Genomic DNA, 24,246 nt, shown 5'->3' with positions numbered 1-24,246 from the left:
TGAAGCAAATGTTTTTCGAAGATTTCGGTTTTAAGATGTACATTTTGAAGAACCTAACATAAAATTAAAAGTTGTGTAATTATGCTGTAATTCCTTAGCCAGTCTCTAATTAAAGGCGTGGATGCTACTTGGCTGTTTCTAACAGGTTTCCAATGATGCAGACAGTCGTCTATTGTTTAACGCCTAATCTTGTCCCACATTCCACTTGTCGGGGGTTTTGCGCAAAGTGCCGAAAATAGGTGCAAGGCTTCATGTGGGATCTGCGGTGTTGAGAGAATAAAACTCTTTTGAAACTTTTTAAATGATACACAGACAAAATTGTAAGCAGAGGCTTTAGTTGTTCTTTAGTCATTAAGCTCTTTTGAGACTGGATCCTTCATGTCAAATAAGTAAAGCAGTCTTTGGCATGAAGACATAAAAAAAAAGCCTGGCCCCGGGGCAGAGATGAACACTGTTGATATTATAGTGTTTGCAGCAGGGAGGGAGATGCGTCTCTGTTATGCCTCCTCCCTTTTTTAATTACTCTATTCTCACACACAAAAGAGTTTACAAAGTTTTTGAAATGTAACTTTAGACCAAGAGGGATCTCGTAATCTGATCACCACCACATACACAAGCATTTACATATAATCTGAGAGCACGACGTATTCATGTTGTAAAACCAAAAGCCTTTATTTTTATTATACAACAAACAAACTAGGAACAGCGAAATTAGGAGTGCTACAGCTGAACAGTCAGACAAAAGGAAACTGCCCCTAAGAGTATGCACTTAAAATGTAATCAATACTATAAAAACTCTTAAAAAGAAAAACAGACATTACACCTTCCATTTAATCTTCTACTTTATCCTGATTACCAATCACATAAATCATGGAGCCCACTGATTTTCTGGAATCCATCTTCACTTGCACTCAATCATGAGGTTTATCTGTGGTCTCAGCCTAATGATATAAAACAAAATTGGCTATTACGTCTGTGTGTGTGTGTGTGTGTGTGTGTGTGTGTGTGTGTGTGTGTGTGTTTGTGTGTGTGTGTGGGTGTGTGTGTGTGTCCACATATGTCTGTAGCTTGACGCCCTCCCCTCAGGCTCATTTAATTAAAGAGCAGAATCATAAATTGCCAGTTATCTTTGAAGTGAGACGTTAGCGAGGGCCTGGTGAAAATGAGCAGTGGCGTGTAAAACATAGCACGTCTATTATGTTCCAAACAAGCGAAGTCAGCTGCTGTTGGCTGATAACACTTGGGCAGCCTCCCAGACCTGTAAATAATGACAGCATTCCATTAGCATTCATTTTGTTCATGTGTATAGCTGTCAGCTCCGTGTCGCCCCCGTGTTTTTGATAATTGCTGTGTTTAGGCAAGAGCGAGGCAGGGGCCTGATTCTTACCTGACGGCTCGGATGAGGTAGAACAAATAGCCTGCAGCTCCAAGCTGTCAATAGACTTAATTCAGCTCAAGTATGACTGCTGCAAGATACAACATAAACATAGTGTATTTCTGGAACATTTCCCCTTTGCCAGTAGTCAGCTCTGTGGGAATTGACAAACCGAGGATCATGGATTTACATCATATTGACAGGGTGGGAACATCCTTTAGTTGCAAACAGCTTCCCTCACTTCTCTTAACTACCACTGTGATGCACTTAAATGTAAATGTTAGCGTGCCTGCAGCATGTCTGCAGTGCGCGGTTATGGGTTGAAGGCACAGTGGATGCCATAGTTAAGTTTCATATATGTTTAATATCTAAGGAGAAGGATTTCGCTCTAATTTGTGCGTGACAATGCGACATGTGTGTTGCAAGATTTCGCAAAAACTACTTGACGGATTACCGCAAAAATATGGTGGATTGATGTGGTATGGGTCAGAGAAGAAGAGCCCATCAGATTATGGTGCAGATCTTGATTAGGGCTCAGATTCTGGATTTTACTTTCTGTAACGTTATGATATATGACATTTTTTCAATATTTTTGTTGTAAAAAAAAAGAAATTTGGATCTAGAGAATTTAAATGTGGTTTCATAAAGAGACTGAAAAAGTATACACTCTACTGAGTGACATTCTAGCTATATTTGTAGTGTCTTGTTAGCCCAAGAAGGCTGGGCACATTTAGGTGCATTAGACTTTAAAAAAGAAATAGCTTACTACTTACTGAGGTAACTGGCTGCTGCAGGGTTACATTTAAAAGGGAGAAATAAAAGTGCGGTGTCACTCTTCTCTCTCCCAGCAGCAAAGTGACAAAGAGTGTTTGCAAAATGTTGAACTGTGCCTTCGATCAAGGAACCCGGTCTGTTCCACATCAAGTCAAATCAAGTCCAGTACTGTTTCTGTAGCACATTTCATACACAGGGAAACACAGTGTACCTAAAGTGACAATATGATTGCAACACAATTATACGAGTGCAATGAGTCAGCATCAGCAGGTTTTAGTGCTGTTAAATCATCATCAAACACACACACACACACACACACACACACTGGCATTAAAAAGTGTTTATTGTGAGGGCTACTGCTATCAAGATGCTGTATTGTGCATCAATCAACAATAATAAAACAACTCTAGCTTTTCTGCCTAACAATATATAAAATATATGTGTACATATGCAGGATATTTGTTAATATATTGTGGAATCCCTCATTACCTTTTGCCCTGCTGTTTCTTGCACAAACACTTCAGATGTGATGCAACATACAGTATGAAGTTCATGGGAATGAACATATTCAAGACCCGATGTTATCGACACACATGGTTATGAGTCTTCTGCGCCCCCGTAGGCTTTGCGTGTCAGGACCCTCTGACGAAACAGCCACGCTCTGACCGAGTCGCCCTGGACCCCAGCCTCAAACACCCAGCAGCCCCCAGAGCGCAGGTACTGCACGCTCACACGCATCCACAGAGCAGAGCCAAGCCAAGTGTTGCACTCGTTCACCCGTGCTTGTGAAATATCCCCGTCCTTGTCATCATCTCCCTGTTGCTCTCGCCACATTCCTGCCACTGTCGCTGAGCTCGTCTCCTACCCTCATGGAAACTTCACTGTAATGCAAAACAACTGCTAATGTAATTACGGCGTTTGAGTGACATCAGTTTGTAAGTGCTGCTCTCTGTGGATTATTGTTTTATCATTTCTAATCAAGTGACTAATGCTCTCTCCAGGCCTCGTTGCCTAATGATGCCACAACAGCTAATGCACTTGGCTCCCTCTCCGCTTGACTACTGCACCCAGATTTGGCGCGGGGTCTTGCTGGAGGGAGATTACTAAATCCGACAGATTTCTGCTCCACCTTACATTGTGTAAACGACCTGTGTAGACACACAGTGACAGTGTTTCATTGTTGCATGCTGATGTGGCACACATGTCATCCGTAGGCGGCTCTGCAAAAAAGGTAAAATAATAATGCTCAAGCTCACCTTCGACTCACTGTCTTCAGCCATCGCCTCTTAGAAACCTTTCTCTGCACTGACAGCCGCTGCACACAGCAGAGCGGTGAGTCTTTCTTCTGACTCCAACATATTAATCTTCTTTTGCCTTGTTCCTTTCGCAATTCCTTGATGGCTGTTACATTACCGGTAAGAAATTGCTTCCTGCTCCTCTCTCTGATTTGATTATGTGGCTTTACTGTTTTTCATTGTGGCAGACAGATGGTTTTTATTGATTCCCTAATGCGGCTATTTAATAGAATTCTCATTACATTAGCAAAGTGGCTTTTGTAAGCAAGTGCGTGAGATGCTGCAATGCACCCCAGGACTTGAAAAAGTCAAAACTTTGCTGTGAGGAGTCTCAGTTTCTCAGATGTACCTAAAACAAGGCCGACTCCAAGCCAGGGCCGTCACAGGGGCTGTTGAAGAACTCCGGGGGCCTTCGGTGAACCTGTCCTCTCCTCTTACTTTGATTAGGGGCAACAGTTGAGACTCTTTTAGTGGGATTAGGCCTTGTCACTTTTTGGCTCCCTTTGTATCCCCCCAGCCGCGTCAGACAAATTAAATGTAATCCCCCTGCTATTTAGATGACAAATTCTGTATGTGATCCCGTGGGGTTGCGCCTTGCTGTCTGGCCCAAGTTCCAGTCCACATGCCAAAGTTGTCAATCACAGCCTGGTCGTGCATGCAGCGGGGAAACAGCCAGGAATGCCAGTGTATCACAAAATGTTCCATTTGTATGACAGGAAGGAAAGAAGAGAGGGTTCTTTTGTTTCTCTAGGTGTAGTTTACATTTATAAATAAGAATTTCTTGATGAAAAAGGTCATGTTTGTCAGTCAGAAATCACCTCTTTTCCAAAAATGTAAGACAACGTTTGAAAACCTTTGAGTGTAATTACATTCCTTTACATGTTTTGCCTCCACTCTTGTCCCCTGTAGCGACAGAAGCCGGCGTCAGCTAGTGCCTCTGAAACAGAGGGGTCAAAAGAGAAGCAAGCAGCTAAACAGGGTCAAGGAGAAAGCACTTTGAGCTTAACTGCTGAGGAGGTAAGATCTTCCTAATGGTGATGTGTGTGATTTTTTTATATTTCAAACCTGAAAACACAAACACAAACACACACACACACACACACACACACACACACACACACACACACGCATTGACTCCAGTAGCAGCACACACACTTTTGCAACAGAAATGACGTATGAGGCCTCCAGAATTTTCTGACCGACAGGACCCTGGTCATTCTGAGCCACAGGCACGGGCAACAGACAACCGGTATTAAACTGTGCCTGAGGAGCGCAGTAGTCCAGGGCTGTTTGAACCACGGAAACAGAAACATGTCATAAAAGTGGATTTTTTTTAATTATAAATTCTCTTATAAATCAGATATTAAAACCAGCATTTTCATCACAGAACAGTGATAAAGTTTAGTTTACAGTTCAGAAAAAACATGTAAGTGTTCAGAATCTCTTTAATCATTTAAGCTGTTTCAACTTTGGGGAAATATATTTTGCTTTCCTTCGTTTTTTCACAAATACAGATGAAAGTCCTTAGGAGGATAAAGGAGGAGTACGAGAGACGAGGAGGTTTCATCAGGATCTTTCCCACCGCAGAAACCTGGGAGCTCTACAGGTGAGCAGCAGATCGATAACTCGTAACACTAAAGTGGTGCATGTCGATAAGGTTACTCATGATTAATGGTGTCCTTAAATAAAAGTAGACATTCAAGTTTAATTGATGGAATCAGTCCTGGCACAAACCAGGCAGTGTGACTCCTATTGCCTGTGTCTAATTGAAATACCAGACTTAGTTGTAGCTACAGTTACTGACCATTTGTTTTCAGAACCTATTAGTTGAACTCTGTGATCTGTTCCAGGAGAAGCTTACATCCTACAGTGACTAATTGTTGAAGCTTAGAGAGGAAATCTGCTTTTGTGCTTACATTTCATATTCCTATATGAGGATTTGTTGCTTGATTAGCTCCATGCTGCATTAGCAGCAGGGATTTTGTGGCATTTTAAGAAGCACATTATCGAGCGGTTGTTGGGAAATTATTGGTGTATTTAATAGCGGCTGCGTTCGGAGTAGCTGTATAACAGAAGCCTCATTTTAACACATTTGCCACAAAGTAGAGAGGTCAAGGCTTAATGGGGCTGCTGCCTTTATGATTATTGTAATTTGCTTATTATCTTCTTCTCTCAGTGGATATCTGGAGTCCAAGACTTCAATGAACTATATGCTGGCGAACAGACTTTTCCATGGAAGGTAAGCATTTCCACTGTGGTCAAGATTGGGGGAATAAATCTCCCCATCGGTTTGTGGAAAGGGGTCGGGTTCTAATGTGGCGTTTGTTTGGTCCTTGGATTGAATAGGTGAGGGGAACTGCTGAAAAGCACAGTCAACTTTTCCAGCAAGCGCCCAGTGTGTATGTGGCGTTGTTGAATCATGGGAAAAAGGGGAAAACAGTTAGAGTTGAACTGCGTCTTTAGTTATTTTAATGCAACATGCATTTATGTTATTTGATCAGTCCGTGCTTTCAAGTTTTAACCACAGCTTTGATTGCAATGCAATCGTTTCCGGAGATTTGGACCCCAACTAAGCCCATCTACGAGTTTTCCATATTCGTTAGGAAGCCCGATTAGGGAAATGGTTGTTGCTGCAAGACCTCAGCTGCTGTTATTATTTGCTTTTCGACCTCTCTCTTTCAGGCCGTCACCGCCGGTCACATCAAGCTCTGGACATTCTGCTAAACCGCACTAATCTTTCTCAGAACTGGCTTCAGTTAAAAAATGTGCTGCAAAATTACCTTGTCATTGTTGATAATATGCGTATAAATCATTATTTTTGTTGTTATTACAATTGTGCTGATGTTTCTTGTTCTGTCTCGCAGGAATGTGAATGGGAATGTGCAGCTGCAGGTGGACGCCGTCCATCGCTGTCACGCAGTCCAGTATGAGAGGAAGTTGCTGTCTCTGGAGGCCCGTAAGAGGAGACAGCGCCACCTGACTCATCGCTCTGCTGCGGGGAAGAAAAAAACGGGTAGGCCCAATGTGTTCCGCCTCACTTTAGCAAACTGCTTTTTTTGTGTAACTGAGAAGAGCGTAGCTAAGTGGGATAACATCAAACACTAATACACTTTTGGTTCCAATAAATAACTCCCCTGTGTCATGGTGAGGTTGGCCAAATATGACTCTGAATGAGTTCATTTCATTGCAGCAACAATAAAAGGCCTATTTTGAGTGTATACATGTATTTAATCCAAAATGCCAGTGATGCAACTGACATTTGTCTTTCCTTTCAACGGTGCGTGCCTCAGGGAAGGAATCCAAGGCCTCCCCGGCCGAGAGCAGCAGTTGGGGGGGAGAGGACTGCGCTCGGGAGCAAAGAGAGGAGGTGAAGCAAGTTCTCGAGCCAGTCTCACACAAGGCTTTGGTAGCAGAGCAAAGAAAACAAATGGCCGCACCACTGGAGCGCTGCCACAGTGAGGCTCTGTCCAGCTCGGAGGCAGCCCCACACAATGCCAGGCCCAGAGTCAACCTGCTCAACATCCTTCAGCAGGGGTGGGACCTCAGGTCAGTCCATGTTCTGGGCTGCTGCTCAGGTTGGCTGCTGCCGTCATCTGCCTCCCTTCCAGTATTTTTTTCTCCCCCGCTTTCCCATCTTTTCCTCTTTATGTACCCAGCAAAGGAGAAGAGAAGAATTTCAGTCTCCTTTTTCCTCATCAATGTGTACCTGCCACCAGTGTTGTCTGAAAGAACAGGCTGCAAGATATCCACATCTTGGATTTTTAATAACATCTAACCTGCTGGTGAAATAAATGGGTAATAACACATGTCGATTTAGGACCAGTTACAATCACAGAGCTTCAATAATAGTCCTGTATTAGTTAATGGTCCACTATACATGAAAGAGGAATAAAATCATAACTTGGTTCGTTACCTGGAACTTTTCATATATCCCTTCAGAAGCACTACACACTGCTGCGTGTTTGTGCGGCATGTGTTGCATGCAGCAGTCTGTGGTCTCTTGTCGATTTGAAAAGTGTGTCTGAAATTGTAATTCGAGGAGGAATTACAACAACAAGTCTGAGTTTGTAGAAATTCCGCAGTGCTTGCCAAGACTGTGTATGAAGCAAGGAAATTATAGTACAGCATATCATTGTTTATGTTTGACAGCTTTTATCCAAACTTTTTTTTTCATCTGCAGTTTTCCGACAGCTCTCGTTCCAGGTTCACCTGGGCCGTAGAGGCAATTTATCATTCTGATACCGGTGCAGGACAGGATACATTGTGTTTCAACAACTTCTGGCTGAAAGTGATACACTCTGTACTTGTTTTTTGTTTTTCTCTGTTTACTTGGCTGATATATCAGCAAAAAGGAATGAAGAGGAAAGCATCATCTTCCTGTTGTAGCAGATGTATCGCTGCATGATTCCAACATAACAAAATAGTCCTTACTGTCAGTTTCAAGCAAATCATTACTATTGTTATTATTATTATTTGCTTATTACTTAATACCTAAATAAAACCTCATATTCACTATAAAAAGGCCTTACTGGATGAGAAGTCTTAAATATGACACTGACTTTTAGTAAGGATCATTAATTGTTGTGACATATTTTCTTGTCTATTTCTTTAACCTTGCAGTTCATGATGATTTTCCGCTCTTTCTACTTTTGCTTCTCCTCTCCAGTAAAGTGCAGGCCAGGGTGGCCTTCTCCTCATACCTGCAGCGAGTCCAGCTCAGACTGTTAGCAGAGAGCCGAACCAACTCCGTCCCAGCTTGGCCAGACAAGGACAGCGACCAAATGGTACAGTGATAATCATTTTTAATCTCCTCTTACGAATGCACCGGGTGATTTATCCTGGAGCATGTTTCCCATACGTCTGTGCCAGACTTCTTCTCATTTGATATCCTGTTACTCATCCGTTCCCTTGCTATAGCTGGAATGTGTATGATGCATTTGTGGCCACGTAGATGGGAAAATGTAGTCTCTTAAAAAATAAAAATGGCCTGATTGGAAAAGTCTGCATTGTAATGGTGTACATCATCATCAGTGACCTCAAACCTTTGGGGAAAAATAATATGATCTCAGGCCTGATCTGTAGGCCTTTAACTTCAAAGGTCTCAGTGTTTTTGAAAAGCATTGGCCGCCGAAAAGGAAAGCACACACACACACGCACACACACACACACACACTCACACACACACACACCCACACGCACACATACACACACACAGTCGGGTCTCCATGACATGTCTCCATAGTTACTGCTAGCCTAACCCTTAATCTAACCTTAACCTAAACCTAATTTTGACCAAAACCTAATTCTATCCTAACCATAAAACATGGCTTTGTCTTAAAATTCAATGATTTACATTACTGGGACTTGATTTTTGTCCCCATATGGAACAAATGTCCCAATAACTTGACTTTGTAAAGAGATATAGGTCCCCAAAACATGAGTAATACCTGATCTATACACACACATGCAGTTTGAATAAGTACAGCATGGTAAAGCAGGGATTATCACATGTATGTTTTCTGTCTGCATAGGAGCTGGTGATTCGCTTCCTGAGAAGAGCAGCCAGTAACCTTCAACAAGACATTAAGGTGGTATTGCCCAGTCGCCAGTTACCCCTCAAAGACCGCAGACGCATCCTGTCCCACCAGTTGGGAGAGTTTATCTACTGTTACAACAAGGTACATGTTCCCAGATGCCAATTTCTCTAGCGAAGAATAAAGTGAAACAAACACGAGAGACATTGTGCAGTTTCTCGACAGACATCTGAGTAAATCTGCTCTTTTCTTTCTGCTCTTATCTTCTCAGGAAACTGATCACATGGTGAAAAAACAGGAGAGGAGCAAAGAGGAGCATTGTGTTAACCCCAGTGTTTTTCGCGAGTACATCACTGCTGCAAGGTTAGTGAATTGGCAAGCCCTCACACCATTGTTCAAAGTTTGGCTCTTTACCATTCCACTTATATATGCTACTGAGTGAAGAGTGATCTCAGTCTGCTATACACATTTATCTCCTGTTTTCATTAACAGTGAAAACGATCTGGAGGAAGTACTGACATTCTACACACAGAAAAATAAATCAGCCAACGTCTTCCTAGGAACAAAAGTCAGGAGTGTTAAGAAAGACGTTCGTGAAATAAACGCCTCGGGAGATTCTGGCAACTGTGAGAATTCCAAAAGTGAGTTCCTTCCATGTGTTTTTTTTTTTCTCCCCCCATATTCTTGTTACTGTAGGTCTGGTTTATGTTTAATATTTTATCATTCAAGCACAGTAAACAGGAATTGTTTAGATTTGTAAACTTGAGAAAAAAAGTTAAGGGAAAAGCATTGAGTCATGTGGGGTGAGGAAAAGGTCAGCTTCAAATGATTAGCTCTCTTTGGGGAAAAACAAATGTGTGTCAGAGGCGAGGAATGGCTAACTGATGATAAAGGGGCTCTGGCTTCTTTCGTCTTTTGAGCAGCTCCTTCTGTGGCCAAAGAGGATTCCAGTTCTTCAGAGTCCTCGCTCTCCACGGGGAAAGTCAGCGGTGACCCAGACATCAAGGGCGCTGAGAGTCAACCTTCTGTACGGGCGCTGTCTGGAGAACAACAGGCAGCGGTTGGAGCCAGTAAAGCCCAGCCAGATGTCCAGGCATCTCAGCACTACTCCGGCTTTCCTGTGACTTTAGACTGCACACATGTGCAGCGCTGCTCTCCTGCACCGGCTTCCCTCCCTCTTCACTGTCCGCCACCACCACCACCACCCGGACCACAGCCGCCGTCCTACGCACAGAGCTTGGCAAAGTCTCAGTTCTGTCATCCTGAGACTCTTTCCAACCTTCCTGCGTACAACTCTGTCCCTATGGTCACGCAACCCCCGAGAGTGACATGGACGGCTGTCCCCGCGGGCTCTAACACAGTCTCAACCACGCAACCATCCCAGGAGCTCAGGAGGATTCAGGCCTTCGCCACATCCACATCCGGTTCTGGGGCAGCCTCATCCATCCAGAGTGCCACGCACATCTATAGCCAGAAGCTCTCAAGACCCACGTCTGCAGGCCAAGGTAAACCTATTGTTACATTCTCTGTGTTGCACTGACCCTCTATTTGTCTTCAGTCTTAACCCTGTTCATACCTGGAATTAACATCCGTCCTGAGTGATCCGATCACAAGTGGTCAGTGCTAAGTACGGGTCTGAATGCACCCAAATGCGTCCTGAATGCATCCTGACATTTAATCACTCAAACCACATACATGGCTATTCATTTTTTCCAATCTTGATTCAAGAGTTTGAGGGTTGGACTTTCACATTCAGATTTTGGAATGCTCTCACTCAAACCTCTGCGCTCACACTCAAATATTCCCCACTTGTGCTTGAATGACCTCCTACTCTGCTGACATCTTCTGACCTGCTACAGATTAAATGTAATTTAACATTTCTCAGTGACCATACGTTAATTTGAGCTTGATACTTTTCCTAAAGTGGTAAAATCTTTTTTCATAGCTGCGCGCATTCATTCATTCGCCCCCTCCTGACTCCGCTCTTTCTTTCAGTCAACAGGAGGATCAGCTCCAGCAAGCTTAAGTCCAACTCAGTGGGGGCCTTGAAGGATTTAAACTCGCTCTCTGCCCAGGCCCAGTCCAACCAGCAGGCCTTCATTTCAGCCCTGCAAAAGCTGGCGGATAAGCAGGTTGCTCGCCACTATGCCAGCTCCGGTCACATCAACCTGCTCACACAACACGTGAGTTCCTCAGGTTTTTAACCTCTTTAACCCACCGAGCCGACAGCTGCACCCACCTGGAGCCGAGAGTTTCATCCTCCTCGAATAAAGAAACCGTGCCGAGTTATTAAGCAATCGTAATCCGAGCTGTAACGTTTCATGAAAGGAAGACGAATCTGGCCGCTCTCGTGTCTCACTGTGAGGTCTCTGATATTTCTCTGTGTTGATGTGTAAACCTGGCTCTGACCCCATACTGGTGCGGAGCATCTCGCTGCTCATTCATTCAGCAGACCTGTCGGAGCCGGAGGGTCTGCTGCCTCCTACCGCGCACCTTCCTCTGCCACCAGCCCTCAGCTCGCCTGCAGCCTGTGGGCTCCGGGTTGGTGCGGGGGTGAGTCTGGAGCTGGGGTTTGAAGCTGGCTGGCTTAAACAGTGGTGAGCCGCATCAAGCCCCAGCTCTGTGTGAGGTCTCATTATCAGATGCACCATGGGGGAGTGATTTCTGTTGATACTTAACAAGCAGCAACTTTTTTGTGGTAATTGATGCTTATAACTAGAGGAATGTGGCAAATTGGCACTGAGCGGGGGTGCAGCAGCTTCACTTGCTCCATCACCACCTTCTTCTATATTCCCCAAAGGTTTGTCCTTTGGCCTGGGGAGCCCCGTAACCTCTCTACTCTGCTCCTCCTCCCCCTCCTCTTTCTCCTCCTCTTCCTCCCTGGCGTTTTTTCTGTCAAAGTTTTTTGTGATGGCACCAGACCACACAGACTGCAGTTTTTATAGCTTCCTTTTGACAGTACATTATTCTGTCTGTCTAAAAGAAGTTTGCTGTGTTTCCTATGAATAGTTAATCCTGGACATGGCAGCAGTTTATTTTTCAGGGTGAAACAGACCAGTGTTTTGCACTTAAAGGCTCAGAGGACATAAAGTTTTTTCAGGGCTCAGATTTGAAGTCATTAAATCACTTGCTGAACTAAATGGAGAACTTTGTAAACAGGAACAACACCCTGTTAAACTTGTTGACCCCTAAGGTTTTGGTAATTACTCACTCTCATGCTACAGGCCACATACTGTATATACAACTAGGTCTGTACATGTGTGTACCTGTGTATCTATATTCTTGTTCTGATATGTTAAATGATTTGTGGCATTTCATCAACGACACATTCATTATCTATGCTATATGTGTTCTATGTATATTATCCATATACAATATATTATTTTACTTCCTTAATATATATTAAATAGTTTCTAAGAACATGACCAATCTCCCTTGATAAGTTACTTAAGGCCGTGGCTGAGTAACACCGTGCTGACACATTTTTCACGCTGTACGCGGCTTGGCAGCTTTACAACTTTCCCATTGAACATTTAATGCTACGCAGCAGGAAATAAAGTAAATAAAACCCCAGAGCGGTATGATTAATTCTAACATTCGATCACAGTGCCAAGCATGGTTCCCAGGGTGCAGAGCAGCAGCGAGGTGCAGTCACTTCAGTAGTGCTGATGTGGTTGTAAACACATTTGGCCCAACAAGTCATACTAGCTGATTTTTGTGAAGGATGGAGGTGCCTGATGGGGAGGGGACCACCTGGATTTACTGCTGAGCGGAGACTAGCTGTGCCATGTGCGGTGTGTACATTTCAAACAGCTCCCAGATATAAGAAAATAAAGTGGTCGATGTGGGGGGGGGGCAAAACACGAGAACTTCATTATACGTTTTCCATAGCTCTCGACACTGTGTGAGCCTGCAAGTGATATGATTGCACAGACTTGACTTAACATTGATTTAACAACAGAATACCAACTTCCTGCTGTTACAATAACGGTAATGAAAATGTCCTCTAATTTGTCTAAGTGGAGTAATCAGTTGAAGTCGTCTCCTCTGCCCGCAGCTGACCAATCTGAACCTGGCCAACAGGATGCCGAGCAAAGAGAGCTGCACTCTGAACCCTAAAGGACGGCACACTGCTGCAGCAACACAAGGCCCAGTGAGAGCCGCTCCCTCGGGAACAGATCTACTTCGCAGCTCTGGGTGAGTCCAAAGAAATGTGGCACGGCATCTTGTTTTTTTTCCTTAAAAGGCAAATGTATCAAGGTTTCTTTTGAAAATTTTAACTCAAAAAATGTTTTCAGACATTGAAACAGTCTTTGAATGTTAATTTGGGTCTGAAATTGCTTTTCCACAAAAAGCTTCAATTAACCTATTTAGAAGAAAGAAATGATTACATCAACTCCATCTCCATCACCATAAAATCCAGAATCTATGAATATGGAAACTTACTTATATTCTCTCCAAATTCCAATCCCAGTTTCTGTGCACTGGAGGCATCAATTTAATAAATTCCATTTATGTAAGTTGAATATCAGATCAGGATTTACTATCATACTCTTGTAAGAACACATCTTAAAAATATAAGATGAACAAATGAACAAAATGTAGGGTTGAAGAAAAAAACAAAAAATGAGAGGGAAAAATGAGAGGAAAAATTTTTTTTTTTTCAAGATTGTTCAGTATAGATTGCAAAAGAATGAAAATGATGAATATTGGGAGGAGAAGACACAGGTCAACTCTTTATTAGCATTAACAACTTTCTCTATTACCCCTGTCATCACATTGCACCCCCCTGCTGCCTTGTCAGAGCTGTCGTACATCATTTGGTCAAAGTTCACCGTTGTTCTCACATGCACTATTTAATCGCCCTCTTCTGAGGCTGCACAGAGGGAATTGAGCGTTACAGTCTCAGCGGAGTTCACTGCCAAAGTACAGCTTATCTCCTCCTGATTTGAGATGCTGTGCTGATGTACACCAAGACGGCCATTCCTATTTCGAAGAATCTGTAAAAAAAAAAAATTTGAATGGGACTTTTCTCTTCTGTAACATGCTTTAGTCAGAAGAAACAGTGAGATTAAAATATTGGAACAGGAGCTGAGATAATAGAACTTATATAATTATATAAATACATAGGAATATGTGTAAATAAGAGCTAATGTCAATCATGTGAAAGTTTTCATCGGAAGAAAGGTTTAAGAAGGGATGAAAAGAGGATTGAGAATTCCATAATGCGAGGGGTGGGTGGGGGATCTCGGCCACACTTTTTGTGTTTGTTTTTTCCTTCCTGTCACCTCCGGTAGAATCTCATCTGCAATGGTGGTGAAGAAAACTCCCATGACCTCACTTTGCTTCACGACATCATCAAACCAGGTCTTTAGTTATTGTTTTGATTGAGAGACACCTCGTTGCTGAAGTTACTAAGTCTACGTCTAAAAAAATTCATAAAGTGGAAATCAGTAGGAAAGAGTGGGGAGGCAAATGCAGAGGCGATGCGGCCATGCCTGTTAGTGCCAGTGATGGGCCGGGCATCAGCATTTTGTGTTAATTGAAGCCGATGGTAGGAGATTTGGCTGATACCCAATTAAAGTGCTTTTCCAGTAATCCAGGCAAGATGATTTAAAAGACTGCGCAACTTTTTGCAATTCAGGAATTCATGTAAATATAAATAATCTTTGTACATTGCCTTGAGATAAAAGAAAACAGGACTGAAAATAGAAACAGAGGTTTGAGTCAATTATTACCCCAGGATTACTGGCAATCAGCTTTTGAGTGAGTGATATACTGTAAGTGTTTACTGTAGAGAAGCAGATTAGCGCGGCCTAGGGTCACACTCACCTCAACCTCAAGACTTTTTTAATGGTCTCGAACAAATTTTCAGATTGAAGATTGTTAGCCTCTGGAAAAAAGGTTTCAGAGTGCCAGCCCGTCTTTGGGAGCTCGAGTTGCGTGTGGAAATGGGTATTTTGTTCCCGGGTTTTTTAACAATTTTTTTATTGTGCTGCGTGGAGCTAAGCAGCAGCAGAATTGGCAGCTGAATGCCGGGAGTGTGTGAAGCATGCTGGCAGCTCAAAACATTGCATTGGAGTGGTGGTGGTGGCGGTGGTGGGGTGGAGGCGGGGTGCAGTGTCAACACCCACATATTCTGTCCGCTCCTGGCTCTTGCCTCTGCAGCTATTGAAATTCCTCCTTCCTCGCCTCCCGCTCACAATGCTTCAGAGAGGAGAAGGAAGGAAGCAGAAGCACAGACTACAGTCACATGCTTGTGGTCTGTGGCACCAGACCATGATAATGAACCCGGTGGCGATCTCAGGGTGTGTGCTTCATTGAAACATAATCGTCAATGGTCACCGCCCCCACCCCCCACCTTTTTGTATTTCTCTGTTGACATGTGAGTGACAGTCTCTCAGACAGCTTGGCCCTGATCTTGGACTCTGTTTTTCCAATCCAGCCCTTTCTTGTGTATCGAGCTGTGAGAGAATGCCAGGAATGTCTGGCCTTTTTCTCTTTTTGAAAATGTTTTTATTTCCACAAGCCAAGAAAGAGAGTTTTAACAGCATATATCATTTTATGGAGGGTATCATGTAGCTTTTCTATATGATACTGAAGAAGCAGAAATCTACTCCTGATCTCCCATTTCTGGTTAAAGTTCTAATGCATTGATGGATCATATTCTTTCTCTAAGGTTTGTAACTCCCTTTAAGCTTTTCTGCTTTACACTTCTTTCACCAGATAATAAATTATATAATAGCTTCACATTTCATATTCAAAGAAAGAGGAATGTAGCTTTCATGAGATTATTTTAAATCTCTCCATCAAAAAAGCATAGTTTCCTTTATCTTCCTATTTGTCACTGGCATGTAAAATAAAAAGCTCTTGTACCGCAATTACTTTAGGCCTTGGTTTGGCAGGAACCTCTTACTGCAGTGAAGTTTCTTTAATAAGAAATTAGGGTAAATTACCTTGATTTCACCTCGGTGCTGTTCCTTATAACACAGAATTTCCTGAGCCCCCCCACACACATGCATACACACGCACATGCACACACACCCCCACACACACACACGGACACACACGCATCCACACACTAGGGCTGACAATTTGTGCCAAACATACTGAAACTGTTAAGCTCGCTGGCTTTTTAAAGCAACCACAGGGGTGAAGTACGATGGGTTTCAAAGAATAGTACGGCTCTTTGAAGTGCGGCTGCCAGGATCTACCAGGTATGCTGCATCAGCACTCTGAGCGGCTCCCCCACTCCACTGTGCTGACAACCGGGGAGCTTTGAACCATGCTGCACATCTTCGTACACCCACAGCTGGGTTCATTTCCGGTGTTGGACCTCCTGGTACATACATGACGATTTTCACTAAGAGTTCTTGTGAATTAATGGGAACAAAGAGAACCCGAAGTTCAGGCTACAGTCAAGGCGAGAAACCTCAGAACAGCCAGTTTGTTTTGTTTGGTAAGGTTCAGACAGCCAATTGTTCTTATCACTGTAATAAGTTGGTCATTTCATCATCCAATCAGAATTGTGTTATGAGCTGCAGCACCCATGGCCTCCCTGTTTCCTTCTTCCTCTGCGAACAAACGACCACAAAACTATTATTCCTTCAGTGTGATGTTCGCTCCAGCACCGTGAACTGAGAAATACCACAACTCTGCTTATGCAGGGTATTTATAGTTCTGTTCAATATTTTGTCAGATTGCTGTTTGACTTGGTTGCAATGTATAATACTCCAAAGGATTTTATGACAGCCGATTTGCTGAACCAACAGCCAAACTCGGTAGACGGATTTTAAATGCTCCAAACATTTAAAATTCTTCATAACAACCTCTGACAAGAGGTTATGTTTTCACCCCTGTCCGTTGGTTGATTGGTTGCTTGGTTTGTCAGCAGGATAACTCAAATACTACAAAATGGATTGCCACAAAACTTGGTTGAAGAATGGGACAATTAAAGAACCAATACAATTTTGGCACAGGCAAACCCAGGATTTTTTGGTGCTGCTTTTTCACCTTTGTGGACAGGACAGTGCAAGGTTGGAAGGGTTAGAGAAACCATGGAAAGACACGCTACTAGGTGACCAAGAGGGCCACACAAACCCTTGGAGCTTTTCGATCAATTTCATTAAAGTGGCACTTCTTAACAATAAAAAAAGGCATATTTAGAGAACTGTTATCGAGTGTTTGGAATTTTCTGCGGCTTGATTGGCTTGCAGGTGACTGCTGGGCCTTGGCAGAGGTATTCGCTCTACTGAGTGCCATTCTAGTAGCTGTAGCTGTTGTTGTTTGAAATTAAATCTGTCAGGTACATTAGCTTCTTCATTTCACATGTAAGGTCTTCTTTGAGACTAAAACCCAGAACTGGTCATTTTACATCGGTATGTTTTCAACATATCAAGATATTCTGGGTTTAACTTTTCGTTTCAGGATCAAATAACCACTTACCACTAAAGCATCATGTTGCCCGCTTATTTTATTCCCACAACAAATCTCCAGAGTAGTCACTTCAGTATTTTTAGGACATTTCAACTCAGTGTTATACCGTTGCAGTAAAACAGGGTAAACAAACACTGATTAATGGCTGGAAATACCCTCACACTCCTGAGGTGGCTGATGTTTACACTGACCTGGCAGGGCTTTGAGATACTGCGGCATGATGTCATCTCAACTCATACCGTCCATTTTCCCACATTCACACTGGGTTAGATTGATGCGGCACATGTGCTCAACTTGCACCGCTGTGTTGTTCTACAGTAATTTATATCCGCGTATTAAAGGATGGCGAGCTCAACGGGGAGTGAGCTGACTCCCACAAGCTGAGGTCCGGCAGGGAGGGAAGTCCCAGATAGTTTGAGCTCTGCACATGTGCTGTTCTAGTGATGAGAAACTCAGATGTTAAACAGCTCTTCTGTCTCCTTTTTCTCCCCCCTTATTTCATTGGTTACCGTTTTGGACTGACCTCTGCTTTCTCCTGCTTTTAAATCATGGCGATCTCCAGTATTTATTGCGTGATGTTGTGATGACAATCCCTCTTTGGAAAGATCTCTCCTTGGGGTGTTACAGTGACATTGTACTCAAGGAACGCTTTTGCTCCTCACCTGAAAAAGAGAGGGTTTCAGACCACATACTAATAAAATGGAACTACTGAAGGTCCCAGTGGTCCGGCGTGCAAATGGCAGCCAAGTTAAAGGAAATGACTGCTGTAAACAAAGAACAAGTTCTTGTTTTGTCTCCTGGCGTGGTAGAATCTCTGGCCTTGCAAGGTTCACAGACAAGCCTTTGTTTCCAGAAGCTGAAAAAGTTGAATTGGCCTGCGGTCACACCAGTTGTTTTTGCAATATATTTGCCATTATATGAACTGAGAAACGCATGGGTGGATAGTATGTTCACATGAGTGTAAGATCCCTTGTGTCTTTGTTCGGCTGCACTGGACACAAATACTTTTTCACTTGAGCGGCACAAGATTATTATCCCACACTGGGCATTGTTGCTCGAGACTAATTGAATTCTAATTTTAGAGCTTGTCATGGTTTGTTTCTAAAATACTGTAGCTCTTGTGATTTTAGTCCCCATTGTTTTCCTTTAGCCTATAGACCACTGGACAAATGTTATTACATATAATAGGTGGAATTTCCAAAAACCTTTTTGTCATTAAGACCCAGATGGATCCTGTTTCTCCAACTCTACTTGTATCTCTCCGTCTCTTTTCATTTTTTCAAAATGATATATATTTTAACACGCATCTCCCAATAGTGCTCTTTATGACATTATTTTTGGCCGGGGTGGTACATACACAGCAGCCCACCAGAGTCCACATAGACTCAATTTAAGCGTGTCTGAAGAGAAGGTGGTCACCTCATTGCTTTAGCAGGGGCCAAAAGAAAAAAAAAGGCTGAAACAGGCTTAGTCCTAATGACAGATAATCCAGTTACAAACTCGTGGAGCTCGTCAAAAGGTTTGCTTTCCAGTTTGTGGCTTTGTGATGTGAATGGAACGTGAAGCTTGAGGTGCACTGAGGCAAAGAGGAAAGGTTTTTAGTTCAGCCTGAGTTTGCCACAGGCGTGCCCTCCACTCTGACTCTGATTTGCACACTTTGACTTGGGGCTTCTGTGGGCCCAGTCGCCGGCGACTGGGTTGCTGTGAGCTGTCTTGTCTTTTTACATTTTTTTCATCGTGGTGTAACAACTCAACACGTGGTTAAATGGTGAAATAACTGACGAGGAAAAAATGGTGGCAAATGCAGTGCTGGAATATGGTTTATGATGAAGCCTCTAAAGTATGCATCAGCACAATTGTCTTCATCTAATAAGAAGGGTACGCCTTTAGTCAGCTGTAGTTTCATTAGGGGCACAGGGATTTGGGGAAAAAACAGCATGGGGTGGACAAAACTTCTCATCCCTTATTAATCATCATTTTAACAGCCTGTGAACACCTCTACGTCGTAATTCATTGAGATTCACTGCAATTGATGTTATCACACTTTGTCTATGCTCCTCAAAATTACACATAAAAAAAGGATAAAATTCCACTCGTTGCCTTAAAGTGGTTTGAATATAACTCTACACCTTCCTTTCTTCATTCCGTGACTGGGATCACTGAATATGCTGGTTTGGTTTGGGGCCCCTGCTCTCTCTCTCCACGCCCTCACTGCTCACCTGTGGATGAGGAGCCTTTTTGCAGCTACTAAGCTCCACCCACAAGGCGACGGGATTGGTTTCTTAGATTTGTGACATCACCAACCCTGGCTGTCTATATTTAGCCATGGTGTTGACTGCTAATGTCACTTAAAATGTATTTATCATCAAATGCACAAGGGGAACAAGACATGGTAACATGTTTAAAAACTTCACAAGATGGGAACTGTCATTTTCTAGTGGGTCAATAGAAATACACTTTTTGCATGAAAATGTCTTAATATCAAGCAACAGCCAGTTAGCTTAGCTTATCATCAAGTTAGAAAATAGCGAAACAGCTGTGTCTGTTAAAAAGTATCAGACATCCCCCGACCAGCACATCCAGAGCCATACAAAGTTTCCCACAGTCCCTAGTCGTTGTACTAAGCTATGCTCAACAGAGATGACATTAAAGTGATGTCCACCTTCTTATCTAAGCATATTTCTGAAACATTTTTCTTAACGGTAAGTTGAGGGAGGTGAAGTCCTCAGTTATTCATTGTCTTTTATAGGGAAAAAAAACAAACACTGAACCGACACAAACTGCATGATCCAGTCAAGGAGAACCCGGCTGTGTGTTGATTTGAATTCAGTTAACTTTTTCACTGACTTCTCAATATTTCTCTAAGCCACAGGCTCCTGAAGGAAGATGAGGGTCTTCGGGAAGGGCCGATGCAGAGTGCCTACAGCCTGGTGACGGGGGGGAAACCCCTCCAGCGCTACCAACCCACCCAGGGAAGCTACCAGCTTCAGTTTGCCATCCAGCAGCTACAACAGCAGAAACTCCAGTCTCGACAGTTCCTGGACCAGAGCCAGTACAGACATCAGGTACATAAGAGAGATTGTAGATAACTGTCAATTATATAATAATATGATAATGTCTAATTTTAAAGGCCTTGTCAAAAAAGCAAATAGAACTGGTAGGGATCCACTTTTCCCTTCAGTCACAGGTTGAAAAAGGGTTTCAAGCGTCTCATATTTAGGAGTAATTTTGGTCGAGTCACTTTGCTGTGAATTTATTGCTTTATAAATTCTATTTTCTATTTTATTTATTTATTTTTTAAGTGTTCCAGCAAACTCAAATTCCTCTATCGTAGAGCAAGGCACTTTAACGTCTCTGTAAAGAAACTTAATAATACAGTTTCATTTTCATTATGCATGTTCTGCTTGGTACAGTGGTTTGTCAGACAAGCTTAGAAAAAAACGCAGTTGATGCAAAATAATGATATTCGTTTTTTGTAAAATGCATCCCCTCGAAAAATTAAAAAAATAAGTACTGCTACCAGTAAAGCTCTTTATTATTATTAATGATTATGCTCCCAAATACATGTGCATTGAGATTACAATTGTTCTTCTCAGCATATAGCTATAATACCAGGGCCAGTGTATGCTCATGTTTAGTGTTTGGAGTAAATCATGTAGCCAGAGGCTCCTTTTTTTGCACCACTGGCATGTTGTGGAACAGCCTTCCTTTGCTAATAAAGTTATCAGATCTAAGGGGAGCTTTCAAAGCCAGGTCAAGATTTTTTATGGAATAGGGTTATAGATTTGTGATCTAATAAGCATCCCATCTTTTATTTCGGCTTTTCCTTGTTGATGTGAATTTTTTTCCCTCTAGGATTTAATGGTACATTTTAGGATTTTAATATACATACTATGAAAATCAATCATCAATCAATCAATCAATTCCATGCTCACTGGGAGTTAAGAGGCTTTACTGCGATTTGTTGTTGACAGTTGAAATTCCTTGTAATTTATTCCCATTGAAAATTCAGATTTATTTAGTTAGATGAGAATTAAGTAAAAAGGGAACTGTTTTGTTCACCCTAGTATCGTCCTGTCTTACCCCAAGAATCAGCTCTGCATTAAACTGAACGACGTTTACAAGAATTTCTGAGTTATAACTCAGGAAAAGCCTCATATTTGTGTCTGTACAAAATATCCCCTTACCTAAGCACAATGCTGTCCAAAGCAGTGCCAGAGACACCCACATGAGAGGGAACGCTTTCATGTTAGCACTTAGAAAACTATTCAGAGAATCTCTCCCCAAACCACGTTACAAAATGGTGTTCAGTGGGAACATCGTTCTCAACAGAAGCTCATTCCTGGAGATCCAAACATGACTCCTCGCCCATAGATTACACTGTTTGGCTGAGTGACTCATTTAGGGTTGTATTGAAAGGAGTATAAAGGAATGCTGTCTATTAGGGCACTAGAGAGACGCAAGAGTCTCTCATGACTTTGGAGTCTTACCATTACTGTTTATATCAGATTTGAGCTCTATTTGTGTTCCCATTACAATAGAAAAAAAGATTTCTGGACATGATTTCTCAGCAGTAGTAATGTAGCGACAAAGAACCTTTTAGTCGTGCCTGAGTGGCCATGACAGATGTGATTTGGCTGTTTTTAGATAGAGATTAGAAAGGTAGAGGGGTCTTGGTCATTCCGCACAGCGCAATTTTAATGGCCAAAGAGAAAAAAAAGACAGCCCCTCCGTCTTTCTGTGCAGTTGCTTTGAAAGGGGATCTGAACAGGAAGAGTGTATTTATTCTTTTCCAGAGGATTTTGTGGAGGCAATCTATGGATGGAGAGAAATGGAGACAGGAGAGTACCATGGGACAGCTCAGGGGCTGGAATGATTGGATGCACCGTTTTTTTTCCGATGGCTCCTGAGTAATGCAGTTTCTATAATGTCACTGTTTTTTCACCATCTTGGTCGGCCCCTAATTAATGCAATTAAGGTGATATTTGTCTTGGCTTGGTCCAGTGGCCTTACCCAAGGCACTTTATGAAAGTGATTCCTTGCCTTTCTCTGTTCCATTCGCCTTCTCATTTTTTCAACTCATGGTTTGAACACATTTGACCAAGTTCCTCTTGTTGCGGATATTTTCCCATCACCCTCGAGGCACATGGAGGCAGGTAAATCTCTGACTGCATGTGTTGAATTCCGGTAAAACTTTTGAGACTTGCCTCTTGATTTGATTTTGTCACTGTCAAAATAGAAAACCCTCTTCTGTAAAATCATCCCTCCCTGTTTGTTCAGCCCACATGGCATTGTCTGCCTCTTTACGACCTAATGTATATCTTATTGATTATTTTTGATTATCTAAATCTTTGTCCCTGTCACTTGATTTTATTTTGAGGATCACGAGAGACGTACTTTGGTCTTTTTGATACAAATTCACTTCATATCCCTAAACTCACCTTGTTTGCATTTCTGTCCTTGTGGAAAAATTTGATTTCTGCTTTTGAATTATCCAAAGACACAACTCAAAGTACTTTTTAGAGTGTAAGTGCACATACATATATGTCTATATCTGTGCTTCTGTGTGAGAGAAAAAGACAGGGGGCTGTTCTGGAGCTCCGGTCCACGTTCCAGTTACTGGGTGCAGACTGCACGGCTCCTCCACAGGCCTGGCCCTGGGCCACCTGGCAGTCAAAGAAAGGTGCCCTTACTGGCCACGCTCAAACTGAATTGCGGCCATAGGCCTCGCAACCTGGAAACTCAGCTCCTCATTTATCAACACAGAAATTACATCAGATATTCCCTGTCACACCGCCGGCCCCTTTGAACGGCTGCACTGTGAGGCTGGAAAACCATTAGCTTGTTAGATAGCCGTATAAAGCTGCAGAGAAAATAACATAGACATGAGATGTGGATGGAATGTATGTGAAGCATTCCCCAGCACTACAAGGACTGAGTTGAAATGTGGCTCTAAAATATAATGTCAGACAGAAAACTGAAATTTCCCCCCATTTCCCAAGCCTTTGAAGAGACCTTGTATAAGCAAATAAATAATTTGAAGAATTTGCTTTTCAGAGCAGCCAACGTCAGAAAAATGTTGGGCTTGTTTTGATAGTGCATGGCATTTGAGTAATACCTGCTCTAATTCACATCCAGAGCTCTGATATTTCACCTTAATGTCAGGGGTAATGTTTTTTTCCCATGACAAACCCAACCTAAATATAACCACACTTCCTTTTTCCGCTTGTGGAGTAAAATATGCACAATACATAAAGATAGAGATTATAAAAAGTAGAATGGTATGAATGAAACAGCTTTAATTGTGATTTATGTATTTCTGATGTGGTGCTGGACAGAGTTCACGACGACCAAGACAGTTGTACAGACTTAAATAATATTCAATTCGCATACAGTAGTTATACATTTACTACAATATTTATAATTAAGAAACTCTGCTATCTTTCTAAAGCCATTACAACTGTTTTTTTTGTTTTTTTTTATCTAATGTTGTGGGTAACTACTCTAAATGCATTCCACTCAATTTCACTATCCATACTATCCTACTTATTTCCTGAGGGTCGCAGCCAATCCCAGCTTCCACTGGGAGAGAGGCAGGATACACTGAATCTTTATCCAATTAGAACATCTGGATTCAAAACAACCTTATCTTTTGTGTCTTAATGAACCGTTTCTTACATCTGACAACTAACCTTTAAGCAAGAATTTGCCATGAGGGTGTTTACACTTTGAGTCAAATAGAAAACAGTAAGTTCAGTCTCACATAATGTGAAATAGTCCAAAATTGTATTTAGACTTTCTTTGACAAAGTTGTTTATAAAGTATATATATA

The 24,246-nt window shown here is 42.3% G+C and overlaps 1 protein-coding gene across 1 annotated transcript in view; it reads left to right on the top strand.

Annotated features, from left to right (window-relative positions):
* The window catches only part of ttll5 (tubulin tyrosine ligase-like family, member 5), a 52,467-nt gene that overhangs the window by 17,951 nt on the left and 10,270 nt on the right, over window positions 1–24,246 (top strand). The window contains exons 14-27 of the mRNA XM_053434284.1: window positions 2,772–2,866; window positions 4,354–4,461; window positions 4,959–5,050; window positions 5,621–5,683; window positions 6,309–6,457; window positions 6,735–6,990; window positions 8,111–8,228; window positions 8,976–9,122; window positions 9,250–9,341; window positions 9,471–9,619; window positions 9,902–10,483; window positions 10,974–11,161; window positions 13,036–13,175; window positions 20,281–20,479. Of these exons, the coding sequence (XP_053290259.1) occupies window positions 2,772–2,866; window positions 4,354–4,461; window positions 4,959–5,050; window positions 5,621–5,683; window positions 6,309–6,457; window positions 6,735–6,990; window positions 8,111–8,228; window positions 8,976–9,122; window positions 9,250–9,341; window positions 9,471–9,619; window positions 9,902–10,483; window positions 10,974–11,161; window positions 13,036–13,175; window positions 20,281–20,479 (2,378 nt within the window). The remainder of the gene's footprint in view (window positions 1–2,771; window positions 2,867–4,353; window positions 4,462–4,958; window positions 5,051–5,620; window positions 5,684–6,308; window positions 6,458–6,734; window positions 6,991–8,110; window positions 8,229–8,975; window positions 9,123–9,249; window positions 9,342–9,470; window positions 9,620–9,901; window positions 10,484–10,973; window positions 11,162–13,035; window positions 13,176–20,280; window positions 20,480–24,246) is intronic.

The sequence above is a fragment of the Pleuronectes platessa genome, chromosome 11 (genome assembly GCF_947347685.1).
Source record: "Pleuronectes platessa chromosome 11, fPlePla1.1, whole genome shotgun sequence".
Lineage (NCBI taxonomy): Eukaryota > Metazoa > Chordata > Actinopteri > Pleuronectiformes > Pleuronectidae > Pleuronectes > Pleuronectes platessa.
The sequence above is the reverse complement of the archived record's forward strand: the minus strand, read 5'-3'. Positions and strand labels throughout refer to the sequence as shown.